The 12,846-nt window shown below is 65.2% G+C and overlaps 1 protein-coding gene across 2 annotated transcripts in view; it reads right to left on the bottom strand.

Annotated features, from left to right (window-relative positions):
* Positions 1 to 12,846, bottom strand: part of INPP5A (inositol polyphosphate-5-phosphatase A) — a 59,670-nt gene that overhangs the window by 27,791 nt on the left and 19,033 nt on the right. For both annotated transcript variants that reach the window (XM_056106658.1, XM_056106659.1), the window contains exons 3-4: positions 9,597 to 9,697; positions 8,725 to 8,812 (exon numbers count right to left, since the gene is read on the bottom strand). In XM_056106658.1, the coding sequence (XP_055962633.1) occupies positions 8,725 to 8,812; positions 9,597 to 9,697 (189 nt within the window). The remainder of the gene's footprint in view (positions 1 to 8,724; positions 8,813 to 9,596; positions 9,698 to 12,846) is intronic.

Below are 12,846 nucleotides of genomic sequence, written 5' to 3'. Positions count from 1 at the left end.
TGTGGCCAGGGTGGAGGCGCAGAGGAGCAGACGAGCCGTGGCACAGACCTGCCAGTCCAGCTCTGCTCGAGCCCCCGTGCCGAGCGCTCCCTGGGCCAGGGGCTGAGAGAGCAGGAGACGTGGGCACGTCTACCGGCCACATCACTACCATGCACCTTTGGGGGGTACCCCAGGAAGCTCCTGGGTCTCAGGTCACCAGGCCAGCCACACGTGGGACGGGAGGGGCCCTCAGGCTCGTGGACAGAGGGGGCTCGCCCCAGGACCCTGCTGGTCAAGGAGCCAGCAGGACTCGGGATCTGAGCAGACGAGGCGAGACCCAGAAGGGATGGGCAGGGCTGGCCTGGACACCGCGAGGGCTGTGAGGCTGTCCGCTGCAGTGCAGCCCGCACGTGATGAGTCTGCAAGGGTGTGTGCACACGTGAGGTATGCACATGCATGTATACTCGGGGGACATGTACAGGCTGTGATTCGTATCAGGCACGCACACATATGTGAGAAATATGGATGTGACGCATGTCTGAGGCCTATGCATGCGTGTGGCGTGTATGCTGTGGGGTGTGCATGTGTGAGGCATATGCACGTGTATGAGGAGTGTACCGTGAGGTGTGTACATGTGTGTGGCGTGTGTGCTGTGGGGTGTGCATGTGTGGGATGTGTGCGTGCATGTGGGTTTATGCGTGGGGTGTGCATGCTATAAGGTTGGCACAGTTATGTACGTGTGCGCACGTGTCAGATCAGGCATGTGCATTCACGCATACAAGGTACACACAGGCGGTGTACGTGTGTTAGGTGTGCGGATGCATGCTGTTAGGGGTGTGTGTTCAGCTGAGTCCACCCAATCCTGCTGTGGGCAGGAGCCAGTGGCAGGGTTGGGGAGGGCTGGCGTGTACCGTGGGGGGGGGGGGGCAGCCTCACTCGCTCTGGGCTGCCAGCCTGCCTTTTCTCGGCCGTTGGAGACCTCAATTTTCCAAGCTGCAAGACAGGAGCTGCCTTGGCTGCCAGTGCCCAGGGCCATGAGGGGTGCAATGCAGCCCTTGGGGGCTGCAAACCCCACGAAGCCCCACGGAGGTCTTGGCTGCGGGCAGGCCACGGACAGAGTCAAGGCTCAGCCTGAGCTTCCCCACCAGCAGCCGGGGCTGGGGACGGGGGTCCAGGAGTGCCCATGCATTGGACAGGACCTCAGGGAAGGAGAAAGTCAGCAAGGGACTTGGTGAGCGGCTGGCCCTGGGGCTCCGTGCCAGAATGCAGGTGTGGTGACAGCCGTGGGCATGTGTGGTGGCCCAGCTGTGTCACTGTTGGCAGGTCCCACCCATCCTCCGCTCCACCTCCCGAGCCCACCGGCTGGATCTGATCCTCAGGGAAACTACCTGTCCTTGGTGTTACCTAGAAACGGGGGGGAAATAACAGACTCATGAAAGTTACACCCAAAAAAACCCTCTCCAACGAGGCCCGACGTACTTAGCAAAAAGGTCAGCGCCCGGGAATTTGCCGGATAAATAAACGCCGGCGAACACAGGGATGACGGAGGGTCGGGGCATGGCAGCGAATGAATAACCCGCAGCCACTTCCCGCGCCATCCCCCCTTCCCGCGCGGGCGCCTGAGATTCATGCAGCCGCATGCGGCCACTTCATTACCGAGACGCTCCATCCCTCTTCCGTCTGCGCCGGGCGGGGCCGGCCCCTGGAGGGCCCTTCCACGTTTAATTCCCCATCAGCCGCTCCAGTGAACAGCTTAATCTCTGCTTGTATGATCAATACTATATCAGTGTAAATTAAAACGACAATTTTAAAGTAATTAAGCCTGTTAATGCTCGATTCAAATGTCATTATTTGCGCAAGGGATTGAGGAGAAATTGCACGGTGTCCAGGGTGATGGCGGGCACGGAGCCTCCCCAAGCGGCCGCGCGGGGCCACCCGAGGTTTGAGCAAAGCGGATTAACTTCTGCCTCACCCGCTGGGGTGCCGATCCAATTTCTAAAGAGGATAACGCAATTGGATAAATCTAATTCCAGCTACAAACTCAATTACTGTGATAATAGATGAAAACGAGGAGGGGTTCTCCAAACAAGGCCCGTTTGTAAAAACACACTTAGTCCGGAGGAGGCCGTCAGGCTGCATCGGGTCTGTCCCCCCGGAAGCCCCGGAAGCAGCCGTGACAGCAGGCTGGAGGGCGCCTCCCCAGACCTGTGCGCCGGGCCCCTCGGCATGTGTTCTCTGGTGGGGAAATCTCCACGGGCACTGCTGGGGCCCCGCGCTGCCCCAATGCCAAGGTTCTGGCGTGCTCGCCAGAGGCTGCGACAGGAATGCCCAAACGGTCGACAGACAGACGGACAGACAGACACGAGCTCCAAGACAGGGGCTGCAGGAAAGCAGGGCCGTGGGGCGAGGCCATATTCAGGGGCTGGGGACAGTTGGGGGACTCAGGCACACTACAGGGGCAGGAGGAGCCTGGGGGTGGGGGTGGGGGCGCCGTCTGCAGACCAACAGCTGTCAGTCACTTGCTGGGGCGGCCTGGGTGGCCCCCAGCAGTCGGGCATGCGTGGTTCTGCGGATGGGAAGGGCACGTGGCTCCCCAGGAGCACCGTTTGCGGTGAGGGAAAGAGGAGGAGACCTTGCTGCCCCCGCAGCAGACGGGCCCGACTCTGCCCTCAGCAGCTCAGGGTCGAGGGAACCTACCTCCCAATCAGCAGGCGTGGGGGTCCCCTCCGGCACCTACTATGTCAGGGTAGTGGGGGCCATAGTGGGGCCATCCCATGGCCTGCCCAAAAGCCTTGGACGAGCCGCGCGTCCTCGGGACCTGACCGGGAGGGCCACTCCGCTGTGGCTCTGTGGGACGCCAGTCCCTTGACCGCTTGGGGCAGCGGGGGCCGGGAGCCAGGCCCTGCCGCCACCCACTTGCGCCTGGCTTCAGTGATTTCCTGTCAGACGTGCTAACAAGCACCAGCAGCCCTGAGCTCTGCAGGCTCAGGGGCCGCTGTCCACACAGCGCTGGGCTCCCCAGCCTGTCCACGCCTGACAGGGAATGGGAGTCCCACTGGGAGGGCCGTGGTCTGCTCCGGGCTCAGCGCCAGGCTGCAGCCTCCGGCACTGACCTAGCAGGGCCGGCGAGACCTGGGGCTCCGATGCAGAAGGGAGCAGCAGGGGCAGCTCGGGGGTCTCAGGGTGGTGGGGGCAGCTGTGTCAGCCCCCAGGGCTCGTCCTACCCCCGACCAGAGCCTCAGACCAACCTCACACAGGCCCACAGCGACTCTGTCCACTGCTCCACGCAGGCCCCGGGCAGTCAGCCAGGAGGGTGTCCACACCCAGGAGGTCTCAGCATCACAGTCCAGGCCTGCTGCGGGGCCGGGGGCCCAACGGTCTGGGCACACGCTGGCTGCGTGGGGACCGGCAGGCTGTGACCAGCAGCGGTGCAGGCCCAAGGGCCGATGACCGGCCGGTGATTCCTGCACTGTCTCTGGGGCGGAGACAGGCCCCCAGCAGCTGCTCTTGGCCCAGAGGATTTGCAGGCCCTGGCACGACCCTTTCCTGATGTGGCAGACTCCACCTGGAAAAGGGCCTCTTCCTCCTGTGCCGGGAGGCCACCGGGGCATGGGCGTGGGGCAGGGGAGCAGGATTCTCCTGGGCCGGGGAATCACCAGGTAGGCAGAAGATTAGAGCCTCCACTGGACACGTGGACAGAAGGTGCAGGAAAGTGCGTGACCACTGCAGCCCTCCCCCAACAAGCACCTCAGCCTCCCCCAGGCAGGGCCACTGGGCCACAGCCCCCACCCCCACAGCTTCCCCCAGCCCCGTGGGCTCAGGGACACTGTCTCTGTGCTGGCAGCACCTTGGTGGGCAGCCCACGTGAGCCTGTTTCTAGATTCTCCAAGCTGGCCTGTCCTCTAGACACTGGCCTCACCACAGTGGACACCCTGCAAAACAAATGAGGGCCCCAGGCCCTGCCTTGCAGGGTTTCAAAGCTCTGCCTCCCGGTGCATGCCCTGGGCATGCCCTGCCCTAGCTCGGGCCATGGAGTTCTACGAGAGTCAGGGTTCGGGCACTCCTGCCAGGCCACATGCAGTGAACTGCCCTGTGTAACATCACATGTGACCTACTACAGAACATGGCACTTCTCACACGTGGCCCAACTTCTGCCGTCAGGCTCAGCAATGCGTCACATCACAGGCTGTGACACAAGTGGTATAAGAGTCACATACACTGCACATTACACATGTGCCATCGTGTGAAGCTTGTCACATATCGTGTCATGCCATCAGTCACGTCCACCCAGATTTTCAGTGTATGTGACACACGGATGTTCCTGAGGCCTGTGTGAGTGTCGGCGTCCACAGGAGGAGGGTGAGAGTGGGTGTGGCACGGCCTCCTGACTGGGCCACAAACCCTCCCCATGGAGGAGTCTCGCACACCGCCCTCCACTCAACTCTGCACCCCCCAGGCAAGCCTCCTGTGCTTGGGGGGCAGATGGAATGTTCTAGAACTCGCTGATGGTCAGTCAGCAGGCTACGAGTTCGGCCACGAAAGGTCGGTCCGGTCAGGCCCACAGAACAAGTCCACAGACCAAGCCCACCCGCCGTCCCACTGTTCCTGCCTACAGTCCACTGAGTACACCACAGGCCACACGTGCTGACATCCCGCGACAGAGGCCCGCGACTAACCCCGCCCACAACCCGGCAAGTCCCGCCCACAACACATACCCAGGGCTGACCCCGCCTACAGTCCCACTGCTAACCCCACCCACAGCCCCGCAGGCCCCGCCCACAACACAGCCTCACTGCTACCCCGCCCACAATCCCGCAATCCCCGCCCACAACACACGCCCAGGGCTAACCCTGCCCACAACCCACAAGCCTCACCCACAACACAAGCCCACGGCTAGGCCCTGCCCCACAAGCCCACAAACCCCGCCCACAAGCCCGGAGGCCCCGCCCACAACAGAGCCTCACTGCCACCCCGCCCACGACCCCGCAAGCCCCGCCCACAGCCCAGCAGGCCCCGCCCACAACACAGGCCCAGCTTCAGGAGGCGGCGCTGGGCCCCGTGACCTCTCAGCCCGGGACTCCCCACGGGCCTTGCAAAACTCCTGGGTCCCGGGTGGTCCCAGGCGCAGCTCACCCACAGCGCCCGACAGCTGCCGCGTGTCCACCGTCCGCCCCCGTGCTGCGCAGCTCGGGGTCCGGGGGGCTGCAGGGGGCCTAGGCCAGGGAGACTCCTGCGTCCTCCCGCAGGGCCGGCCAGCGTCCCCACCGCTGCGACCCGCGACCCGCGAGAGGGAAGCTGCGGAGCCCGGCGTGACAGATCTGGTGGCCCCTGAAGGCAGGGCGGGTCACAAGTCAAAGATCGATCAATCAATGAGCCAGTGGATTAGCAGCGCCTCAGGAGCGGGAGAAATCAGCGCCCAAATGCTGGGCTCGCCCTGCGCTCCAGTCCCGGCACTTTTAGGAAGTAAATAATGAAAAATCAATCGGAAGAAAAAACAGGCCGGGAGCCCTGGGCCTGGCGAGCGACACATTTATTGCTGGGCCCCATTTCTCGGCTGCCCCGGAAACTTCTGGAGGGTTATTTACTTTCCGCACCTTCCCCGATCGATGTTTTTAATTTGGATCCGAGTTATTATTTTTCACATCACAGCAGCGGGAGTGGAGCAAAGTGGCTCATATTTCAGTGCTAAAAAGATCGATACGACAGCTTCACCTTCACGGCCGCCCCGCCACCACGCAGTCCCACAGGGCGAGCCGCGGCAAGCACTGCACGGCGATGAGCACTCCGGGCGCGCCTCCAGGCCCATCTGGAGTCCTCCCGCAGCAGGTCGCCGGGGAGGACGGGCCGCCGGGCCTTTCCTGGGGACACGCCACCAAGCCCTGAGGGCTGCAGCACAGCCCACCAACCTCCCTGACCCTCTGGAACCTTCAGGGCACAGAGGAGCAGGAAGGGGCGGGACACCTGTCACCCACACCACCTGCAGCAGGTGTCCAGGTCAGGGCTCATGGGAAACTAGAGTCCAGCGCCAGTGTGTCTCCAAGAAGACAGGGGGCAAGACTGTGTGGGTCCAGGATGAGGGGGAGTGTGGGGTCAGGGATAAAGGAGTTTGGGGGGTAGGGATGAGGGAGTGAGGGGGTAGGGATGAGGGAGTGAGGGGGCAGGGATGAGGGAGTGCGGGCAGGGATGAGGGAGTGCGGGGTCCCTCTGTGGTTGTGCTGTCGTCTCCTGACCGCGCCATCAAGGAGAGCCAGCGGGCACTCGCACCCGTGGCAGAGCAGAGCGCAGCTGTCCCTCTGCAGCCCCTCAGGTCCTGTCCCACACAGCTCCTGGCATGGCCTGGCACGGGCCAGGGTCACGGGGTCACACTCTGGACAGACCGCTCTGCCCTGCTGTGAGGGCCGGGGACAGGGCACCCTTGTGGCTGCATCACCCGGTCACCGCCCACCCGCCCTTAGGCATCGCCCTGGCCTGCAGGACCTACCAGGCCAGCCCTGCCGACCACTGCCCCTGGGCTGGCAGCACCGGGACCCGCACCCAGACCCGCAGCAGGGCAGTGCCACCGGCAGCCACGTCCCCGGGCACCAGGGCACTTGGGCCACCTGACCCACCAGGGGCCAGGCACGGTTCCAGGGCCATCGGTCTGGGACCAGGCAAGCAGGCCTTAGGGTGCAGGAAGGTTCTGGAGCCTCAGCGCCCAGCTCTGCGCAGACGCTGCTTTGGCGCCATCTTCTGGGAGAGATGCAAACCTGCACCTCCTCCTGCCCAGCTCGGGCCCCGCCCCCACCGGGCCCAAGCGGGTGGAGGCCAAGTGCCCCTCCGCCAGCAACACCCCTGCCCATAAGGCCCGTGGTCGCCGGGGGGCCCCCTCCGAGTCCCTGCCAGGAGCTGCCGCGGGTCCAAGCTCTTTCTGGGAACAGGTCACTATTGTGGGATCCTATTAAGGCCCGTGACAGCATTTATGTACAAGATAAATTCATTTCAATTTCCTCTCTCAATTAACGGCCTATTATTCGAACCACCGTCAGCTGAAAATGCCGCTCTGAGGCCATTCATCTTCGAAAAGTTACAAGTCGCTCCCTCTGAGGGCCAGCAGCCACCTGGCTGGGGGGTTCCCGGCGGGGCACGACGGCCAGGCAACGGACGCCCCACCTGCGTGGAAGGGGGCCGAGTCCGTCCCCACGTGGCCAGGGGTCAGGGCTTGCTCTGAAAAGCCAGCACGAAGGTCAGCCGGCAGTGTCCAGCCTCACAGCACCCGGAGCGCTGGACGCCGGCCCCGGCGGAACACGGGGAGCACTGTGCGCTGTGCACGTGAGCGAGCTGCAGTGTCCGTGTGGATGCGAGTGCAGACGCGTGTGCGGTACATGCAGGAAGCATGCACGGCACACATGCCGTGTTACGCTGTGGCGCGCAGTGCAGGAAGGGGGCAGCGCGGCCGGTGTGGGCACGCCCGTGTGGAGTGAGCGCGTGCAGGTGTGAGTGGACGTCTGCGTGAGGATCGTCAGGGGCGGCCTGAGGGCGAGCCTCCCCTGCAGCTGAGCGCGTGTGAGGGCACTGCAGCCTGGGAGGGGCTGTGTGAGCGGGAGCCTTCGAGGACACCGCCGGGCCGGGAGGCACAGCTGCCCACGGCCCCCGGGCCCCACGGTCTGTTTACCTCACGTCCTGCTGACCCCACAGCCTGCTGACCTCCCGGCCCCGCTGCCCAGGGCCCGCTGACCCCATGGCCCGATGACCTCACGGTCCGTTGACCTCCAGGCCCTGCTGACCCCATGGCGCGCTGACCTCATGGTCCGCTGACCTCCTGGCTCCACTGCCCATGGCCCGCTGACCCCATGGTCTACTGACCTCCAGGCCCTGCTGACCCCATGACCTGCTGACTTCATGGTCCACTGACCTCACGGCCCAAATGCCCATGGCCCGCTGACCTCATGGTCCATTGACCTCACGGCCCAGATGCCGGTGGCCCACTGACCCCACAGCCTGCTGAACTCCAGGCCCCGCTGCCCATGGCCTGCTGATCCCATGGTCTGTTGACCTCCAGACCCCGCTGACCCCATGGCCCGCTGACCCCATGGCCCAATGACCTCATGGTCTGCTGACCTCACGGCTCAGATGCCCATGGCCACCTAACCCCACAGCCCACTGCCCCATGGCCCACTGACCCCACTGCCTGCTGACCCCATGCCTCCTGGCTTTTGGAGGCAGCGTGCCGCCCCCTCCTGTGAGCTCCCAGCTGTTTCCTCTCCCCCGAGTGCCCGTGTCTCTCCCGCTCTGATCCGCCTTGGTTGGTACTCAGGCACTGGGCAGCGGGGGCCAGGGAGCGCCACCAGGACTCGGTCCCAGGGGTCTCTTGGCACCGAGCAGGTCACGGTCAGGTGGGCCTGGGCCCCCGCTGTCCCCACAGGGGCTGGGAGGTGGCGCCCAAGGGAGTCCGCAGCTGCCACACACAGCCTTGCCCCATGCACATGCCGCACCTGCCATGTGGCCCAAGAGACCTGCCCCCTCCCGTGGCCACGGCCCTGCCCCTCATCTCCACTCTGGCTGTGATGCCCAGGAGGAGGGCTGGCCCTGTGGCCCGGGGTGGGCAGCAGAGACCCTCGGGCCAAGGGCACGCGGCAGGGACCACCACCACCGCGGCTGTGTGAGGCTCGCCACAGCCCTGCCGTCCTGCCCACCTCCCTGTCTGGCTCCCCAGCCCCCCCACGGCCTGAGCTTTGGGGGCCACTGGGCCCTGGCAGGGGTACTCACCGTGAAGTGCTCCTGGGACTTGTAGTTCTCGTCCAGGTAGACGCGGGCCCTGTTGTACTCCTTCATGGCGTCACTCGACAGCAGCTCTCTGCAAGCAAGCGGCGGGCGGTGGACGGACGCCACAGGGAAGGGTGCCAGGGACACGGGGCGGCAGCGGGCGGCCCTGTTAGCCTGGCCAGACGCGTCTACGGCACCAGCACCTCAAGAGCAGGACGGGGGCAGGGACGGGGAAGGGGAGGGGGCTCGGCTGAGGACGGGGACACGGTGGGGACGGGGCTCGGGGCAGACACAGGAGGCCCGTCCACCTGCCTGCGTGGCTGTGAGGGTGTGGGAGGGGCCACCGCAGACGGGCACTGTGAGCTGATGAGCACTTCGGGGCCAGCAGGGGCAGGGGATGGCGGGCCCACGGCAGAGGCCGGGAGGCCGTCACGGTGGGGGGAGGGGCGGCAGGGAGGAGACGCGGTAACTGCAGGCCGGACACAGGGACAGGCCTAGCCGCCGCCTGCAGGCAGTCCCCGGCATGGGAGGACCCGAGGGGACCCCTAAGGGGCGCTGTGCTGGGAGGGGCCAGGAGCAGAAGGACCGAGCTCAGGTGCACGGCGGACCCGGGCCACGCACACACGTGCGGGGCATTTCGGGACCAGTCTCTGCAGCACCGAGGCCGCGCCGGCTGTGACCCCGGAACTCGCCGTGACCCCTGCACCCACCTGCGACCCTGCACCTGCCCGTGCCCTGTGAATGCTGCGCCCACCCGCGACTCCTTCCCCTCGGTGACCCCTGCGCCCGCCCTGACCCCGCCCCCACGGCGAGCCCTTGGCTGTCCCTGAGCTCCAGCCGCCGCCAGCATGCAGGAGGCGCCAGCAGGGACTCACTTGACGAACTTGTCCACGTGGGCCATGGACGCCTCATAGTTCTTCCCTCCAAACTCCTGGCAGTGCAGCGCCAGGAAATGGGGCGTGTGCGCGTGCACCACCTGCAGAGGCACAGGGCGGGGGCGGGGTCACGGGGGTCTCGGGGGGCAGGGCATGGGGTGGGGGTCAGGGTGAGGACAGGTGAGGTCAGGCAGGGCTCAGGGAAGTCCTGAGAGGGGTCAGGTGAGGTCCAGGCAGAGGTCAGGGGACAAGGGAGGAGCTCCCGGTGGGCGCCAACAGGCTGAGGCTCTCTCTGGAGCACAGCGGGGAGGGCCCCGGGCCCCCCTGTAGGCAGTCACAGGGCTCCCCTGTGCGCTCATGCCAGGGGAGGCCTCTGGGGGGCAGCACTGAGCCAGCGAGGGGCGGCACAGCTGTGACAGGTCTGAGTGCCGGCAACATGCAGAGGCTCCCGGCTGCCCACCCGGTGCCAAACCCCACAGGGCTCCCTCCCTGAGGGCAGGACGCCTCACCGGGGACCCTCGGGGCCGGGGACCCGCATGGGATGCACGCCAAGTGGTGGGGGATGCCCGAGGGGGGACAGGTATTCTGTGGGGACAGGCCGTCTACTTCCGAGGGGCAAGGTGGGTGCACCTGGGGCCAGGGCAGGGTCCGGGCGTGGACCCGGCGGGTGCGGGTCTGGATGTCCCCGAGCGCTCCTTCTAGAAGGGCCGTGCCAACCACCTGCCTGGCTGACCCAGACCACCAGGCGTGACCGCCGGGCCCCAGAGCAAATTGAGAAGGGCTCCTGGCGGCCCACTCGGCAGCACAGTGTGGAGCTCACGGGGCCACACAGGGAAGGTCCCAGGACGTCCTGGGGCTCGGGCTCGGCTGCACCCCCACCGGGGAGACGACCAGGTACCCAGAGCCCCCGTGGGGGCCACACCCCTGTGTGGGGCTGCGGGAGCTGGGGGCAGGGCACCGCTCGGCGGAGGACACTGGCTGCGGGTCCTGCCCACCGCAGCCACCTGACGGCTCTCTCCGGCGCTGCTGCCGTCCTCGGCGCCCCTCCACGTGGCAGGGCTGGGCTTCGGGCAGAGCCCTGCAGTGCCCGCCGGACCCTGGTCTGCGAGCAGAGGCCTGTGCAGGCTCCTGCCTCCCCGAGGGCACCCCCCCCCCCATCCTCTCCAAGCCCTGCAGGCGCCGGCAGACACTCAGGGCCAAACCGCTCCCGGAGGCCAATCAGTGCACAGGAGAAACGGCCACAGAAGCGCTCCCTTGCTCAGAGGAAGGCTCCAGAGGTCTCGGAAAAGAAGAACAAGGGATCCTGGCTGGAAGATCACAGGCAGGACGGCTCCCGCTCGCAGGCGCCCCGCGCCGGGCTCCCTGCCCGCCAGTGGCCGCCCAGCCCACCAGAGCGCTGGTAAAAATAGCCTGGCCGGCCTCAGCAGGGGCCGCTGCATGACCGAAAAAGGACAGTGTTGGCCGGAGGGGGAAGACGGGGGGCGGTGCCGGCTGCACAGGGGGAGGGCGGGAGGCGCCTGCTGCCAGGGCCGGGGAGAGGCGGGCGACAGGGCTGGGCCCCGGACCCTCAGCCGCACCCCCAGTCCATGGGCAGGACTGATACACCAGACTCCTGGGCTTGCCCCCGAGCGTCACCCCGGACCACCCCTGCCCCGCAGCCAAAGGTGGCTGGCACGAGAGGCCGGAAGAGGTAGGGGACAGCAGCACCCCAGGAGCTACACGGACGGGGCCCAGAATGTCCCGTCTACACGGACGGGGCCCAGAATGTCGCGTCTATATGGACAGGGCCCAGAATCCTGTCTACACTGACGGGGTCCGGAATGTCCCGTCTACACTGATGGGGTCCAGAATGTTGCCTGTCTACACTGATGGGGCCCAGAATCCTGTCTACATTGACAGGGTCCAGAATGTCCCGTCTACATGGACGGGGCCCAGAATCCTGTCTACACTGACAGGATCCAGACTGTCACCTGTCTACACTGACGGGGCCCAGAATCCTGTCTACTCTGACAGGGTCCGGAATGTCCTATCTACATGAATGGGGCACAGAATCCTGTCTACATTGACAGAGTCCAGAATGTCACCTGTCTACACTGATGGGGTCCAGAATCCTGTCTACACTGACAGGGTCCAGAATCCTGTCTACACTGACAGGGTCCAGAATGTCACCTGTCTATACTGACGGGGTCCAGAATCCTGTCTACACTGACAGGGTCCAGAATTCCATCTACAATGACAGGGTCCAGAATGTCCCGTCTACATGGACGGGGCCCAGAATCTTGTCTACACTGACAGAGTCCAGAATGTCCCCTGTCTACACTGACAGGGTCCAGAATCCTGTCTACACTGACAGGGTCCAGAATGTCCCCTGTCTACACTGGTGGGGTCCAGAATTCCCTATCTACACTGATGGGACACAGAATCTCCCCCTGGTCTACACTGGCAGACATAATCACCTCCATGTCTATACCGGCAGGCTTCATCAATCCACATCTACACTGATGGGACCCAGTACACTGGGTCTACAACTCTGTCTACACTGACAGGACCCGACTCCAGACCTCAAGGGCCCAGGGCCTGACACACAGGCCTCTGGGACGTCCCCCTCCACACAGGGGTCTGAGCAGGCCTGGAACCCCCCAGCCCCAGCAGACCCCCCAGCACAGGTGCCCAGAGAGGCCAGAGGGCCCAGCGCAGGGCCCGAGAAGAGGGCGTGAGGGTCACAGGACAGATCTCGGCACCATCCCCTGGGTCTCAGGTGCTACCCCAGACTTGCCCTCCTGTCGCCCAAGTATCCTGACGTCACCCAACACTGCGGCCAGGCACCCCCCGCGCCTCACGCCCGTAGGACATTGCCGTGGGCTGGGCGGGGGGGTGCACGCCAGGATCAAACCCGGAGCCTTGCCCCCGCTCCCCACCCCGAGCCACACGGGCGTCCCCAGACCAGACTAGGAGGAGCCAAGAGATTCCAATCGGACCAGAGGGAAGGAAACAGTGCTCGGAGGGTTCTGGGGCCTTGGTGTGCTGTCACCCCGGGGAGGGGCCCCGAGAGGGCTGAGGGTCCCTTGGGAAGGGTCTCCAGGTAGGATTTATGTTCCATTGACTGACCCCTGCACTGACCGCGAGGGCCAGGTTCCCTGCACTGACCATGTGGCCACTAGCTGTCCAGACCCTGAGAGCAGCAGGGGCGGCTGTCTATTCTGAGCCCTGAGCCCCACACCCCGTGGAGGATGGACACTGTCCACGGTAC

Source organism: Sorex fumeus, unplaced genomic scaffold, assembly GCF_029834395.1.
Source record: "Sorex fumeus unplaced genomic scaffold, SorFum_2.1 ptg000142l, whole genome shotgun sequence".
Lineage (NCBI taxonomy): Eukaryota > Metazoa > Chordata > Mammalia > Eulipotyphla > Soricidae > Sorex > Sorex fumeus.
This window is presented reverse-complemented; position numbering and strand designations above follow the sequence as displayed.